The sequence below is a fragment of the Fundulus heteroclitus genome, chromosome 20, assembly GCF_011125445.2.
Source record: "Fundulus heteroclitus isolate FHET01 chromosome 20, MU-UCD_Fhet_4.1, whole genome shotgun sequence".
NCBI lineage: Eukaryota > Metazoa > Chordata > Actinopteri > Cyprinodontiformes > Fundulidae > Fundulus > Fundulus heteroclitus.
Window position 1 is genome coordinate 9197073 of NC_046380.1, and position 14667 is coordinate 9211739.

The 14667-nt window shown below is 41.1% G+C and overlaps 1 protein-coding gene across 3 annotated transcripts; it reads left to right on the top strand.

Annotated features, from left to right (window-relative positions):
• Positions 1–1978: 1978 nt before the first annotated feature.
• Positions 1979–11976, top strand: smpd2b (sphingomyelin phosphodiesterase 2b). 3 transcript variants are annotated; one of them, XM_012865168.3, is made up of 11 exons: positions 1979–2225; positions 3793–3928; positions 4040–4136; positions 4329–4405; positions 6073–6166; positions 7055–7144; positions 7223–7305; positions 7532–7664; positions 8134–8238; positions 8358–8526; positions 10545–11976. In XM_012865168.3, the coding sequence occupies exons 2-11, from the start codon at positions 3879–3881 to the stop codon at positions 10967–10969; spliced, it is 1323 nt and encodes a 440-aa protein (XP_012720622.2). In that variant the 5' UTR covers positions 1979–2225; positions 3793–3878; the 3' UTR covers positions 10970–11976. The 3 variants fall into 3 exon arrangements, with proteins under 3 accessions (XP_012720622.2, XP_021173517.2, XP_036007297.1); XM_021317842.2 differs by lacking the exon at positions 1979–2225 and adding an exon at positions 2232–2353; XM_036151404.1 differs by lacking the exon at positions 1979–2225 and having other exon boundaries at positions 3861–3941.
• Positions 11977–14667: the final 2691 nt, after the last annotated feature.

Consider the following 14667-nt stretch of genomic DNA (forward strand, 5'->3'; position numbering starts at 1 on the left):
AGTTCAAGTAGTACGAATACCAAATTGTCCAAATTGCCATTGCCTCTTATACGTTTGTATATTTCTCATGCTGGAATTTCAGTCCTCTTGACTTAGACACAAATACTTCTGGTCATTGCTCACAGCTGTACCTGGCAGTTAGTAGGGAGTTAAGCTTCCCCCTTCCTTTGGTGCACCAGTAATGGCCTTATTTACAGAACAAAAGCGCCGGTTCACAACTGCTTATAGGATGCTAATTAAAATCCTTCAGGTCAGTCGACCCGTCTCTGGGCTCCAAAGGTAGAAATGTTAAATGACCCTTCTCTGGTAATTCTAGTATAACGGTTAAAAGTGACCAATAAGTACACAAAACAAAAAAAATTACTGCATTTCCTACTCAGTCACATACACACTCATGTGACCATGAGGGGCGCACTAGGTCACATGACCCATTCAGCAGTTGATTCGACCCTCCGTGTGAAGTATCTATATGTGCCACAAGCTGTATATTGACCTGAAAAATCATTTAATATGTCTCAAATTAACACTTGGGACAAAGAGGTTTTAATCTCAACGAGTCTTTTACCTAGTTAAATGAAGGAATAATCTGCCAAAATGTTGAATAAAAACAAAATGAAATAATATTAATAAGTAATATTTTTTGACCAACGGAGGAGCGGAGTCAGCACACAGCTTCAGTCGCTTCAGCTAGTAACCACTGATCAGGCTCGAAATCTGGGTGTCGTGATGGACTCAGACCTGAACATCCAAAAGCATCTAAAGACAATAACAAAACTGGCCTTCGGTCACCAGAAGAACATTTCCAGGATTAAAAGACTAATGTCTTAACGGGATCTCGAAAAACGAATCCATGGGTTTATTTTTAATTGAGTCGATTACTGCAACGATGTTTTCACAGGTCTGCGAAAAAGACAGACAGCTGCAGCGGATCCAGAATGCTCCTCCCTACATCCTCAATAAGACTAAGAAAGTAGAGAACATCACCACAGTTCTAAAGTCCTTCCACTGGCTCCCTGTATCTCAGAGAACAGACTTTAAAATACTTCTGTTAGTCTATAAATTCCTGAATGGCTTAGCACCTAAATACATCACAGACTTATCAGTGCATCAACCCTCCAGACTACTACAGTCTTCTGGCTCAAACCTACTCTGCAGAACCAGAACCCAGAACCAGAGAAGCAACATTTAGTCCTTATGCTCCACGTACCTGGAACAAACTTCCAGAAGACTGAAAAAGTGCTGAAAGTCTGATATACATTAATATATAATGTTTTCTAATATTCTATTAATGTAAAGCACTTTTAATTGTCTTGTTACTGAAATGTGCTATACAAATAAACTTTCCTTGCCTTGCCTTAAATATGTTACTCTTTGAGAGCAACACAAATTTGACCACAAGTGGGCTCTAACGGATCTGTTTGAAACATGTCCAATCCCACGAGGAAGCCACTTAAATAGACTGAAAGAGACCTTTCTATGAAGCGAGTTGCAGTAAGTGGCTCATGCAGCGATGCAACAAAGCAAATCAGCCAGCAGAAAATGTTCTTCTCGATGCTGAAAAAAAAATGGCAGCTAATTTTTAATTTTTTTTATTTTGGAAAACTATTAACATTTTATTTTAGTTGTAATTCAAATAATTTTTGCTTTTTGCTATGCAAAATACCACGTATTATTTCGCATTTCAATCGACATCGCTCACCATAATAGCGCCGAACTTCAACTCCCAGAATTAACTACGATGGAGGCAGCTCAAACCGGAAGCCTGGCATTCAAAATAAAAACACATTAAATAAATAAAATAAATAAACCGTATTGTTTACCCCGAAAGAATGTGGGGTTTTATCTGTCAGTATTGCATTATCCGTGGTTTTTGTGTGTGTTATTTTTGCAAGTTAGTTCACAGTGCCGTTTGAATTCGAGGTCGGCTTTTATTTTGAAAGAGAAAATAAAAAAAATAAAAAAAGAACTGTAATCGGAGGTCAGCTCATTATTTTTTTATGCCAGCTGAGTTGGGAACTGTTTGAAAGAGAGAGAGAGAGCGACACCATGTCAGAGGTGTAGTGGCCTTATATGTGCGGACCTTACGGGGATATGTGTCTTCTCCTCGACCATTAACCTGGCTAACAGGCTAACAGGAAGTGTTCGGATACTAAAGCAAAAAAAAACTAAAATCATCCCACCGCAGCTACGACGGCGAATCAACTCTCCGGTTCAACCGACTGACGGTGAGTGCGTGGATGAAGTGGGACCTGGCGAACGGAAACCGGAGCAACTTCCTCGGCTGCAGGCAGCGGCTAACGGGGTTTAGTTTGGCGGTTAGCTAGCGGTTGGCGTCAGCTGGAAGTAAATAAAGGTTAGAAACGAGCTTTCAGTCGTGTTTTCAGCAAGGATTAAATGGGCTGCTGAATGTGGGGGGAGTTTGCTAACATTTTAGTCGTTTAACCTGATGATAATAATAAAGCAATTTTCGGTAAAGCTTCACCTGTCCTGTCCCAACACCATGCAGCAACTACAGGTGTAACACCCTCAGATTATCACCTGAATCATGTCCAAGTTACCGCAGATAGATTCCCTTTTTAGATCACGTTTAACATTTCTTTTTTCTTACTATTTCCTAGCAAGCCGTTATATGTTTGTGTTAAATCCCATAGGTTGATGTCTGTGATTTTACTTATTTGCTAATCAGATTCTTTATCACTAAAACCTTTTTAACCAATGGTGAGATGTTTGGGTTTCTCGCCATACATCTGTGTGTCTTTGCATATTCTCTTTTAGTTAACCTGTAATAATATATGCTAAAAAATAAAAAAATAAAAAATCTAGTATGCTGCTAAAACCTGAGATTGTTAAATCAAAAGTTAGTATTTTAAGTAGGTGGCACATTTACTCAAGCATTCATACAATAGCAGCGTATCGATAAATAAGCTTATTTGACCTCATAGCAAAATGTGTTGGAAATTGTAGTTTATTTGATTGTAGAGCGGAACTGGAGGTTCTGACAGCAGGAAATTGGCCCGTTTTTTATTCAATTAAACTCAATTAGCTTTGGCCTCCCCTGATTGCTTTTCCTAGATTACAGTTTCTCCCTTTTCTTTCCAAACGGAGCAATGTCAGCACAATGGTTGGGGCTAATAAATCGAATGCAAATTTGTCTCTGTTTTTTTTTTTGTTTTGTTTTTTTTTGTTAGTTTTTTATGTGGAAAGAAAACACAGGAAAAAGTTGCATGGTGTATTGAAGCCTGTCTGGGTCAGCTGACCTTTAACACATTGATCATTCATCAGCCTCACAAAGGACGGCGCGGAAAGCTTGTCTCCGCTTTATGTAACTTAAAGGATATAGTTTATTTAGAAGTAGAGCTTTCTTCTGGGAAATTCATTTTTTTTCTTGTTATCTCTTAAAGTTAATTTGAAGTTGTATTGGTTAAAACACTTAAAAAAGAAAAACAACTAAAAAATATGGAACTAAATGTCAGACTGCTTGACTTGCACTTTATGTGCTTACTGTGCAATTCATTAAGTTTGCCTGACATTTTCCAGAGTTTCTTCTTTTGGTGACTCTGTCTTTTCATCCCAATCATAGGTTTTGTGTTTTTTTTTTATTTTTTTTTTATTACATTTCTCTAACTGTCAGGTGGTATTTACTCTGCGAATGACTCCAGTTTAAACGCAGCACCGGTGTTGCTCGTACACATGCATCCTGGGTGTTTTTGTGCAGTCACACGTCGCTTGCAATAACACCAGAGGAACGCGGATTAATTAAAGTGACGGATAACCTTTTGTGTGACCCATCAGGATCGGCCCCAGCCGCCGCAGCTGACCTAAACTAGCCCTGATCTGAAAGTCCATCATCGCCTCTACTGATCCACTGACGCGTCAGCATGGCTAACACAGACTGTGTCGGTGTGCGGGTCTTTTCTCTGAACTGCTGGTCAGTGGCTGTGGTTCGTAGATATTCCAAATGTGAAGTTTTACATCCGCGTGTTGCATGTGCAGGTTGGCAGAATGAAAACCGTCTCTGTGCAAACTCTCGTTTCAACAGGGGGATCCGCTATCTAAGCAAACACTGTTCTCAGCGCTATCAGATGATTGGCCAAATGTTGTGCAAAGAACAGCATGACATTGTCTTACTGCAAGAGGTAGGTGAAAGCTATTGCACGGTCACTAAAGGTCGATTGCCTTTATCAGCCCTATCAGTTTGTACGGGTTGGTGTGCTAAAAGCAGCCTGGAGATAAACTGACAGAGATATCAACAAGGGGTATTTAAAAAGCTTTTCGTTTTCTATTTGCTTGAATGTAATGGGCTACGTGTGTTTGTTTGTTTTGTTGAGGTGTGGAGTGAGAAGGACTTTCTCTACTTGAAAACAAAGCTGGCCTCTACTCATCCTCACTCTCATTACTTCAAAAGGTAATATCTACCATCTCCTGCCTATAAAGGAATCCCTTTCTGGTGAATTGTGGATGTGTTTCACTCTTACCTGGGTGGCACATACCCGTATCTTCAAAAGACCAGTACAAGTGGGGTGAAAAACGGACATGAATGGCACTGAGCTGTCTGAAAATGTAACTGAAGCCAATGATTAATCTTAGCTACCATATTTTCTGGACTATAAGGTGCACTTAAAATCCTTAAATTAATAAGTACGACTTTGGTTAGCAAAGAAGCCGCTCCGCTCAAAGGACATTCAGAGCATTACGGTACACTGTGTCACTGCCTGATAGGACCCCTGAGCTGTCTACAAGACTGCCTGACTGTAATGTCAAAACTAGAAGTCCATTCATGTAAGGCAGCCCACGCCCGGAGTACGCACTACCAACAATAAACCTAGGAAGTTAATTTAATATAAAAGTTCAGTTTATTTTGGCCTTATGTTCAAAACAGGGCAGTGGAGTCCAACTACTCTGTCCTCCCAGCAGAGACGGATAGCTCTCCGTCTCAGGAGAGAGCTTTGTTAAGGAGGAAACACACCAGACACGTTGCTGTGCATAAGCGCAGAAATGCTGCATACGCGCGTCTTACGCTTAGGTTAGTTTTTCATTTTCATCAGTCAATAAATGTACACTAGAAGCATAATTAGCACGTATCTATGCTATGCAATGGCTAAATTAGATTGAAGTTTTAATATCATACGCGCTGTTTGGCAGGGAATAAACGCGAAAATAATATCCTGTGTCAAAGTTCACTTCCGGAAGTATCCCAAAATAAGAGTCATCAAAAATAAAGCGCCATGAATTATGTAGTTGTGACAAGCTAACAAACTAAAATATGCGATTTATAATCAGATATTGTCAAAATACAGACTTTTAGTTAATCAAAACATAGAATATATTACTGGTAATTTAATACCTTACCCATATATTACTGGTAATTTGTCTTTCTTTAATTACTTACCCATGACAAAAGTTCTCTCCGCAGAATCATGCAGCCGTGGAGCGTACTTTGCAGTGTCTGGTGTATATTTACGCTTTTAAAACACGCCCAAAAGCCGCGTATTTCCTTCTTAAGGTGACCGGATTTGATTTCTCTAATGAAAACTGGGGACGTTTCTGGGTAAGCACAGAATCTCTGCTTGAGGTGTGGTTTGTTTTTGGCTGAACTGCAACGCCGACGGGGGGCGGGGAAGGTGCGTTTGGCAAAACTCTACTACGTCGGGACAGAGGCAGGACTGGGCAAATACCTCTTGTTGGGCTAAACTTTTTGTACTCCATCATGGTCATTCAAAACGGGGACTGTCCCTGGAAATCAGAGATGTTTGGTCACCCAACAGGAGGGGCAGAGTGATATTACACACTTGGGAAGAACATGTAATGCACCTTATGATCCAGTGCATCATTTATGTGGACAAAGATACACATAGACACGTAAATTCACAGTGCGCCTTATGGTCCAAAAAATGCGACCACACTCCAAAGCTGCTTTAGTTTGTTGGTCCTATTTCTCTTTTTGTCTGAAAAAGTAAACTTAATTAGATAAATCACGATAGGATTTCACCCCATTTGTTGGGGGTATATGTAAAAATAAAATAATAAATGTAAAACCTTTGCTTATGTCTTGCTTTTTCTCCTTCTTTGCAGCGGAGTCATAGGAAGTGGCCTGGCCATTTTTTCCAAACACCGAATCCATGACACGTTCCTTTATCGCTACTCTTTGAACGGTTACCCTTACATGGCAAGTCCTTTCTGGTTGTGTGCAAGATTTCCATTTCCATTATTGTCATTGAAGAGCTCACACGTTTCCCGCACAGACCAACCAAATATAAATAGTTTTTTGGTCAATGTAATAAAGAAAATATATCATTTAAAATATAAACTTTACCTTCAGCTACAACGATAATATTATGTGCGTATGCCAAACATTTTATTTATTTAGTATAAAGGGATTTTCGGTCTTACAACAATGTGTGAGTAGCATGTTTGTAGCCACTAGATTAGTAGTAAGTAAGATAAGCTACCCTACAAAGATAGTTGAATGAATACACTTTACTGCCATTTATGAAAGTTAATTCTGAATTAACTAAGTTTATTCATAAATAAACATGAAATTTAAATATAACTGCTACTTACATTTACCATGCTTTCGGGGCAAAGGACCACCATGATCTATGTTTTACACTAATAATAATAATAATAATAATAATAATAATAATAATGCAATGCAATATTTATAATGCACTTGACATCAGTTTACAAATTTCAAAATGATATTTACTCTGGGTAGCAGATTTGTATTTCTGTGTGTACTAACCTTTTGGAGAAAGGAAGAACAGGCAAAAAAGACCAAAGGTCAGATGAATAGAGTAGGTGTTTATCTTTGCAGAGGAGTTTATTGAAGCGAAATTGTAAAATCTCCATAAAACGTACGTAATTTTTTTTTATTTGCATAACTCTTTCTCTGTGACTATGAGGCTGTTGGAATATGAAAAACACCGTGTTAAATATAGCTTTGAGAGTTAGCTGAGATATAATTATTCCCAATTTCAGTCCGCCACATTTTTTGGTTCTTTTCCCCGTAGATCTGCTGTTTTCAGACATTTCATAAATTTTCTCTCGTGCGCAGGCTCACCACGGGGACTGGTTTGGAGGTAAAGCCGTTGGGATGGCCGTTCTGAATCTGGCGGGCCTGACTGCGAACGTCTATGTCACACACGTAAGCTCTTGCGTTAGGGTTTTGTGTTTCCTTTAACTGGTGAATTCACGTGGATTGGTCTCTGTTTATGAATTGTAGCTGCATGCAGAGTACAGCAGAGAGAAGGACTCCTACCTGTCCCACAGAGTGGTCCAGGCCTGGGAGCTGCAGCAGTTCATCCGGTAGTGTGTCTCTGCTTCACTGCATACTGTGTGAGCTGTTGTGTTTGTAACACTGCAGTGTATTTACATAGTCTTTGCATCGGTATCTCCACCTGCGTGCATTTAGTCTTGTTTCGCTCAACCAAAACCAATTTTCAGTCATCTACACAAGAATCCATGCACATTTTCACCTTGATGACGAGTTGCATTGTTAAGGATGTTTTTTTTTCTGTATGTTTTCTGTTAGCCATACGTCTACAGGAGCAGATGTAGTCATTGTGGGAGGTGACCTCAACATGCATCCACAGGACCTCGGCTGCAGACTACTGATGTCCTACACTGGACTGAGGGACTGTTACGTAGAGACAGCTAAATTTGATGTAGGTAGCGAGAAAAAGGCCACACAGCATCATTAATTTGTTCACATGCTGAATTGTTTCGGTTTTAGAAATGGTTTATTCTAGTAGTTTTTAAGCCTCATGTTGTTTTTGAGGCATTCTTGCTCTTTAGAAATAAATCTGCTAAAGCTTTTGTGGAATGAGTCAAATGGGCTTTAAGCAAGTCTATGCTGTGGAGTTGCTTTGCAGAAAATGTTTGCCGTGAGCTGAGCATCTTTTTCGTGCCGCACACGATTGTTGTGAAACGGATGGCCAAGATGTGACTGACCTGATTTTGGCCTGGTGTTGTAAGATGTCGAAAAGCTAACATGTCAGAGTGACTTGCAGGAAATAAAGTTCAAGAGGTCAAAATTAAAAGCCAGTTCATTCGACCACAGCAACCATTTGTTTCTTCGTGGTGTCTAAGATTTTGAGAACGTCTGTTGTTTTTTTTTTGTTTTGCTTTTTTTAGGGGTGTGAGAATGGTATGACTTTAATAGCAGACAACCCTTTCATCAGTAAAAATGAGCTCATCCCCTTTGAGAAGGGCATTCGGATCGACTACATCTTGTTCAAGGTGGGTGGAAGCTTGATGCTGTCAAATGCTTATTTTATTTCAAATCTTACTTGTAATGTTGATTTTTTTTTTTTTAGAAACCTTAAACCACCTTCAATCAGCTCACTTTGTCATTTCAGGGTTCCTCCAAAGCGTCCGTTTATTGTGATTTCATGTCCACCACCAAAGGCTCCGTTCCTGGCCATGCTCTCCCATATTCTGATCACGAGGCTCTCACTGCAGAGTTGCGGCTAGAATCTCACATTCCAGCTCAGACTGGAAGTGACAAGACTCAGGACACTCCCGCAGGTATTTCTATCATAATATAATGTTAGCGCTGTTTAGAGACTGCCACTAAGGCTCCCTCTTCAATAGATTGCCATCGAACAATTCCGTTTAGTAACTTCTCTTTGCAAGATTAATTTAACTTTTTTTTCTCCTGTGCGTCCTGCGTTAAAGTCCCTTCACTCCCTCCTATGTAAAAGCATAACCTCCCAGACAAAGAAACACACGGCTAAGTGTGTGGCGGAGCGGTGGGAAGGGGTTAAGGCCGGCTGTGGTCAGGGTGAGGGAAAGGCACATGTTGAAACATGAAGAGACCACTGGTGGTTTTGCCACAGATTGGTCTATCTAGTTGGAGGATTTTCAACCCCTGCTCATCACTGGATGTTGAGGGAGACTTTGCGGAGCCCAGTGGGCCTGAGCGTTATCGGTTAGAGCCGCTGACTCAGCAATGTCTGAAGCTGGTACTGCTGAGGCAGTGGAGGACAGAATGGGTCCAGTTTCTGAGGGGTAAAGTGATGTTAGCAGCATCATTGCTAACAGGGCTGTAAGAAATGCTAAGCACCATCGATCGATGCCCTCAATGCTCGTGATTCCAACTCTTGAATCAGACTCACCACGAGGGCGATGGGGGGCGACGGGGCGCGTCTGACTGGGATGATTTTATACCCGAGCGCAGGGCTATGATGACAAAAGCATGGACCGTTGGAACCAATAGGAACATTAAACTGCAACGTTCAACCCTAAGAGGGTAGCACTAAGGCGGTTTTAAGACAAATACTGCAGAACTAATCCTTCACATGAAATTTAAAAAAGATTGCCCAGTAACATTGAAGTATGACTTTTAGGTCCAGAATATACAGTTTATCTGCAAAAACATCGATTTTTGGGGTCAGTTACGCTTTAAGTGACTCGGACGCAGCATCACCGCTGGTGCTGGATATTATAGATATTATTACATATCTACTGTGATATCGCTCATGTGATGTCAGAGGAGCGTAGGCAGTCTGGTTTGCGATGATAGAAAGGCCACAGATCAAATAACCACACTTCCATGCTATGTAGAATATCAACTCTGAACACACACCCCATTGAACTTTGAGACTTACAGCAGCAGAGGACCACACCTGGTCCGTCCTTTGTCAGCTAAGAACAGAAAACGGATGCTATAGGACCGCACAGAAAAAAAGAAGAAGAAAAAAAAAAGATACTAATGTTTGCATGAGAAGTGCCGTATGCACGCAAGTTTTATAAATGAGAGCCCAGGTTGGTAAAGCATTGCCTGGTCTAATGAGTCTGGGCGATAAATCGATTTAATCGATTAATTCGAATTTACAATTCATTTTTGGAAAATCTGGATTTTATTTTGCCAATACACTCATTGGGTTTTCATGAAGAGAACAGCATGTGATGCTGAATATATGTTTAGGCAAATGTATTGTCAAAATATTGTTAAGTGGAAACTTTTTTTTACCATAATACGAGGTACTTCATTTACTTATTTACTTTTTTTTAACTTAGTTTGAAGTTCACAAGTGCAGTGAAGCCTGTTCTTAGCTCAATGTGTAATACCACTAGCAGCAAATGTTTTGTTATATTTTCATTGTTTATAATGGCACGGCTGCCATCTTGTTTTACAAGCATGTTTCACAGCTTGTTTTTAGTTGCACTTTGAATTCAGGTCAACTCCCTGACGAAATGCTTGACATAAAAGCAAGGTTTTAAAATTATTTCTTTAATTTCTTTTTATGAAACAAAAAGGAGGAAAAATCGATTAATCGGATTTGGTATGATAAAATCGGAGATTTATTTTTTAATCCATATCGCCCAGCCCTACTTGAAAGTGTAGTCATGTGGGGCATGTTTTTCCTTCCAGAAATCTGCAGCAACTGCACAATGGAGCAAAAATATCTAGGCAATGTTTCCTTGGCTAAATTAATTCTGGGAGTTCTGAAGACGGAATGGGACCCAACCCGATACCAGAAAGATGTACCCAATAGGACTGACACCATCTTTGTCCGTTTTGTCTCCCTCTCGCTGTTTAGAGAAGCTAGCCGAGCTGGTTGACACTCTAACCGAGGCACGCACAGAAGTCAAGGTGGGCTTGCACTGCGCTGAGAGGATGCGCTACACCGCCGCACGCACCGGAGTGATGGGCTTGGCTCTGCTCTTCCTGGAGCTGGCCATCGCAGCGGTTCCCTGCTTCGCCCTGGGAGCCGAGCAGCCTTTCCCTCGTATATCCTTCTACCTGCTGGCCGCCCTGTGCTTCGCCATCCTGCTGACCACCTTTCTGCTCTACATCTTTTATACCATGGAGCTGAAGTCTCTCCAGGGGGCAGAAGACCAGATGAGGCTGGCTGTAGGTAGTCTGCAAGAAAAGCTCAGAGGTTTCCCTGTGGCTCAGCCTCACAATGTTCCACTAAGGTCCCCAGAGGGCCAACAACCCAGTGCCTTGGATCCAGAGGAATAACTTTGAAGTAGAAGCTTATAGCAAATGGGCTTTGAAGTCAGCTTTAGTCTGCTCCTCTTAAATATGCTTTTGAGATTAAGAATAAGGCCTCAGAATGAACTGTGAGTAGGAAACCTTTCTGAAAGTAGTGCAGGACACACGCTTTGACATTTTTATACTTTTATAGAGTCATCTGCAGGCTTTTAACACTCTTTAGTTTTCCCTCTATGCAGCTACAGTATACAGATATGCTTCCTAGTACATTTACATGTTGCCGTGGTGCTTCTAAGTCTTAAGTCCACATTGTTTTGCGTTATTAAGCGCCAGGTCCAATGTGCATTCCACCCCCAGCAGTAGTTTGACTGGGGCCAGTTGTTTTTTGGGTTGAATTTCTCGTGTGGCAGTATTGACTTCTGCAAAGCATCACTCAGTGACTGTGGGGCCAGCTTCTGTTTCTGATTGTTACAATGAGCTTTTAAGCTAAGAGAAAGTTCTCCGGCCCAGAGGCCGCAGACGCTCAGAACAGTTTACATTTCAGGTTTTCTTTCAACGGTTTTACTGTAAGGATCATCGTGAAACTGTTTAAAACATTTCAGTTTTGTATTCTAAGTGAAGGGATAAATTATTGCCACGTCTTATCTTTTTCTTGGTCACCATTATTAACTGTTAATGTCCACGTTTTAGACAATCTACACTCCTGTTTTATATATTTTTAAGCTATGAAAATAGTTTGAATAGACTGAAAATGATCTGATTGTAGATTTGAGCTTTTCGATCATCAGAGATGATTTTCTTCAGAGCTTTGAATGACTAAAAATGTTGAGATAAATAATATATTATTAGTGATGTTGATTCAGATGAGACACTTGCTTACCACATGACTGAATGTTTGTGCTGCTGCATGATGGGAAGCACTTGGTAGTTCTTAAGTCCAACGTTTGTGTTGGTAAAACACTCAGTTGATTCCTCTAAAACTGATGAAAATGAATCAAATCATGAAAGCAATAATAAAGACCATATAAATGCTTCTGGACTGCTTTAATTTTGTAAACAGTTTCTTGAAAAAGTGTTCCTGCTCATCATATTTTGTCATGCTATAATCTCAAATGTCAAAGTATTTATTTTATTTTTTCTTAGAAGTGCAAAGTACAGTATGATGACGCTGGAAGAAGAAGATTCATAGTTTTCAAACTTATTCTTTGCAGAGTAGCTCCAGCTCAGACTAGATGGAATGGGTCTGTATTAACAAATTTTAATTCTTGAATTTTGATTCTATTAGATTTAGTTCTAGATTCTTAGTGGTCAGTTTGATTTTTAAAATATAAAAACTGATTATAAGAATAGCCATTTTTAATAACTGCAGGTTTTTTTGTGTTTACTATACAGATTCCAAGATACTGTTTGTGGAACGGGGAGGGATGATTTAAGAAAGTACAACATGTGCATGTATAGTTGTCCGTATGAACACAACCTAGACTATACTAGAACTAGGAAAAACTGCAATCAAAAGCGGGGATGTAAACCTTTGAGTTTTTTTGGGGTAACAGTGATGATTATAAAGTCTAACAGGGGGAAGGATCTGCAACATCACTCCTCTGTGCGTTTAGGATGCGGCGTCTGGCACTGAAGGAGCTCTCCAGAAGGTCTGTCTCCAAAAACCTCCTCTGGGCCCATGGTGCGTTTAAGGACAAAGCTGGCCTTCATGATTAGTCTAGCAATCGCTTTCTCTCAGCTGCTGCTCCGACAACACCATAGAAGACTGATGCCACTCTGCAAAAACGGAACAAAAATAAGTAAAATCTTGAAATTTATGTATTTCTCTTTGATTTCAGCAGGTAGATAGGGTCATCTGCCAAAGGAATGAGTATTTTGACCCCTAAAATAAGATAATTAGATATCCTGTGCTTGAAATAAGATGATGGAGATGAGTTGTTTCTATTTTAAGTGCAAAAATCTTATTCCATTGGCAGATCATCTTATTTTGCTGCTCAAATCAAGGAAAAATACACTCATTTCAAGAAGATTTCACTGAAGAAGAGTCCAAAAAAACGGTATTTAAGGGTGACAGTTGCAGGTAGTCTTGCGCTGACACTTCATATACAGAGCATCAGTGCCGTGACTCCAGTTTATTGTTCAGGTGAACACCCAGATACATTCCACCATCTCAATGTCAGCTACATGGATGTTTAGCTGCGTCAGATTGCGGTGCAGGAGATGGATGAGGGCATCCTCATCTACCCCAAAACCAAGCTGGTAGGAGAACCGCAGCAGATCCAACGAAGACCTCACCTGGGGGTCGAAGATGGTTGAGGACCAGCCTCATGAGAGTCTTCATCTGAAGCTAAGTGAGTGCTACTGGCCTGCAGCTTCTGAGGTCCCACTGATGTGTGGTCTTTAACACTGGTACCACACCGGAGGACTTTCACCGGTTGTGGTACTTTCCCCAGCTTCAGGCCCATGTTGAACGTCTGTGCACCACCTCAGGAGCCTGGAGGTGTAACGTTTGGGGAAGAAACGCAGGCGGTCGCTGAAGACAGAGATGTTTGCAGCAGCAGTGACTGGGCTGAGCGTCAGACCCGTTGAAGAACTGGACCAGTTCAGTTGGTTTGTGACCTGAACAAACTACTGTCATTCTGATGCAACTTCTTTCTCTAGATGTTTCTTCCCCATCCCCATCCCTGATCTTCTTTGGCTCCCGTGTCGTTACACTTGTCATTGCAACGTACATTCCAATGAAATTTGAACTCTTCATTCAACCCATCCCTTAGGGAGGTCCAACTGTGCCGTGCCTGTGAGCATTCTGGGGCTAAGGGTCTCACTCAGGGACCCAGAGTGTCAGTCACACCGGACACCTTGCAGCACCTCCAGGACGAAGCGCCCTGTTCTAACCACTAGGCCGCACCACTCCCCCTCTTTGGGCAGAGCTCTCCTCTTCTCCATGAGGAGAGCTTTTATTTGAGGGTTGAACAAAGGCTTGTTGAAATCAATTTTTTCACGTTTCAGCTCTGGGCCGTTGTCTAGTTAGCGGGTGAAACTCCACCCTTTCCCCCCCAGGAAGCTATCCGTTCTGACCCCCTTTCCTGTCCGTATTCAGAGCAGGGTACATCTAACATCATGTCTCACTGTTGGGATGATGTGTTCAGGGTGATGTGCACTTAGTGTTCTGTAACACTACTTTGCTCTCATCTGTCCAGAGCACTTTTGTCCATATGTTTGCTATCGCCTATACATGTCTTCTGGTGAACTGCAAACTTTTTCTTTTTTTTTTTTCTTTCAACGATGACTTTCTTTTTGCCATTTTTCCAAAACGAGTAATTTGTTATGTGCACAACCAACCGTCAACTTGATGATGTAAAAAAAAGGTGACAAACCAGCACAAGATGAGCAGCCGGTGACAGCAAGATTCGTACATTCACCACCAGAGGGAAGTCTTTCTGTACTTAACAGATGAACTTTGAATAGCCTGTACAACAAAAACAAAACCAACATCGGCTGCATATATCAAGACAGAGGTGACACAGGAGGATTAGACTTGAGCCAGATTTGCCAGCCGCCACATGTCCTCCCAGAGGGCAGCAGCACCCATGGGCGTGGTACTATCAAAGCCTTTTCTTTGCAAACAGGAATATGACATTACATTTGGAGCCTGTTCCTTTTCCTTGTGAAATAGACAGAGTTTGCCTGGCGTCAAGCTTGACTTCAAGTCCAGCTGGTTTATG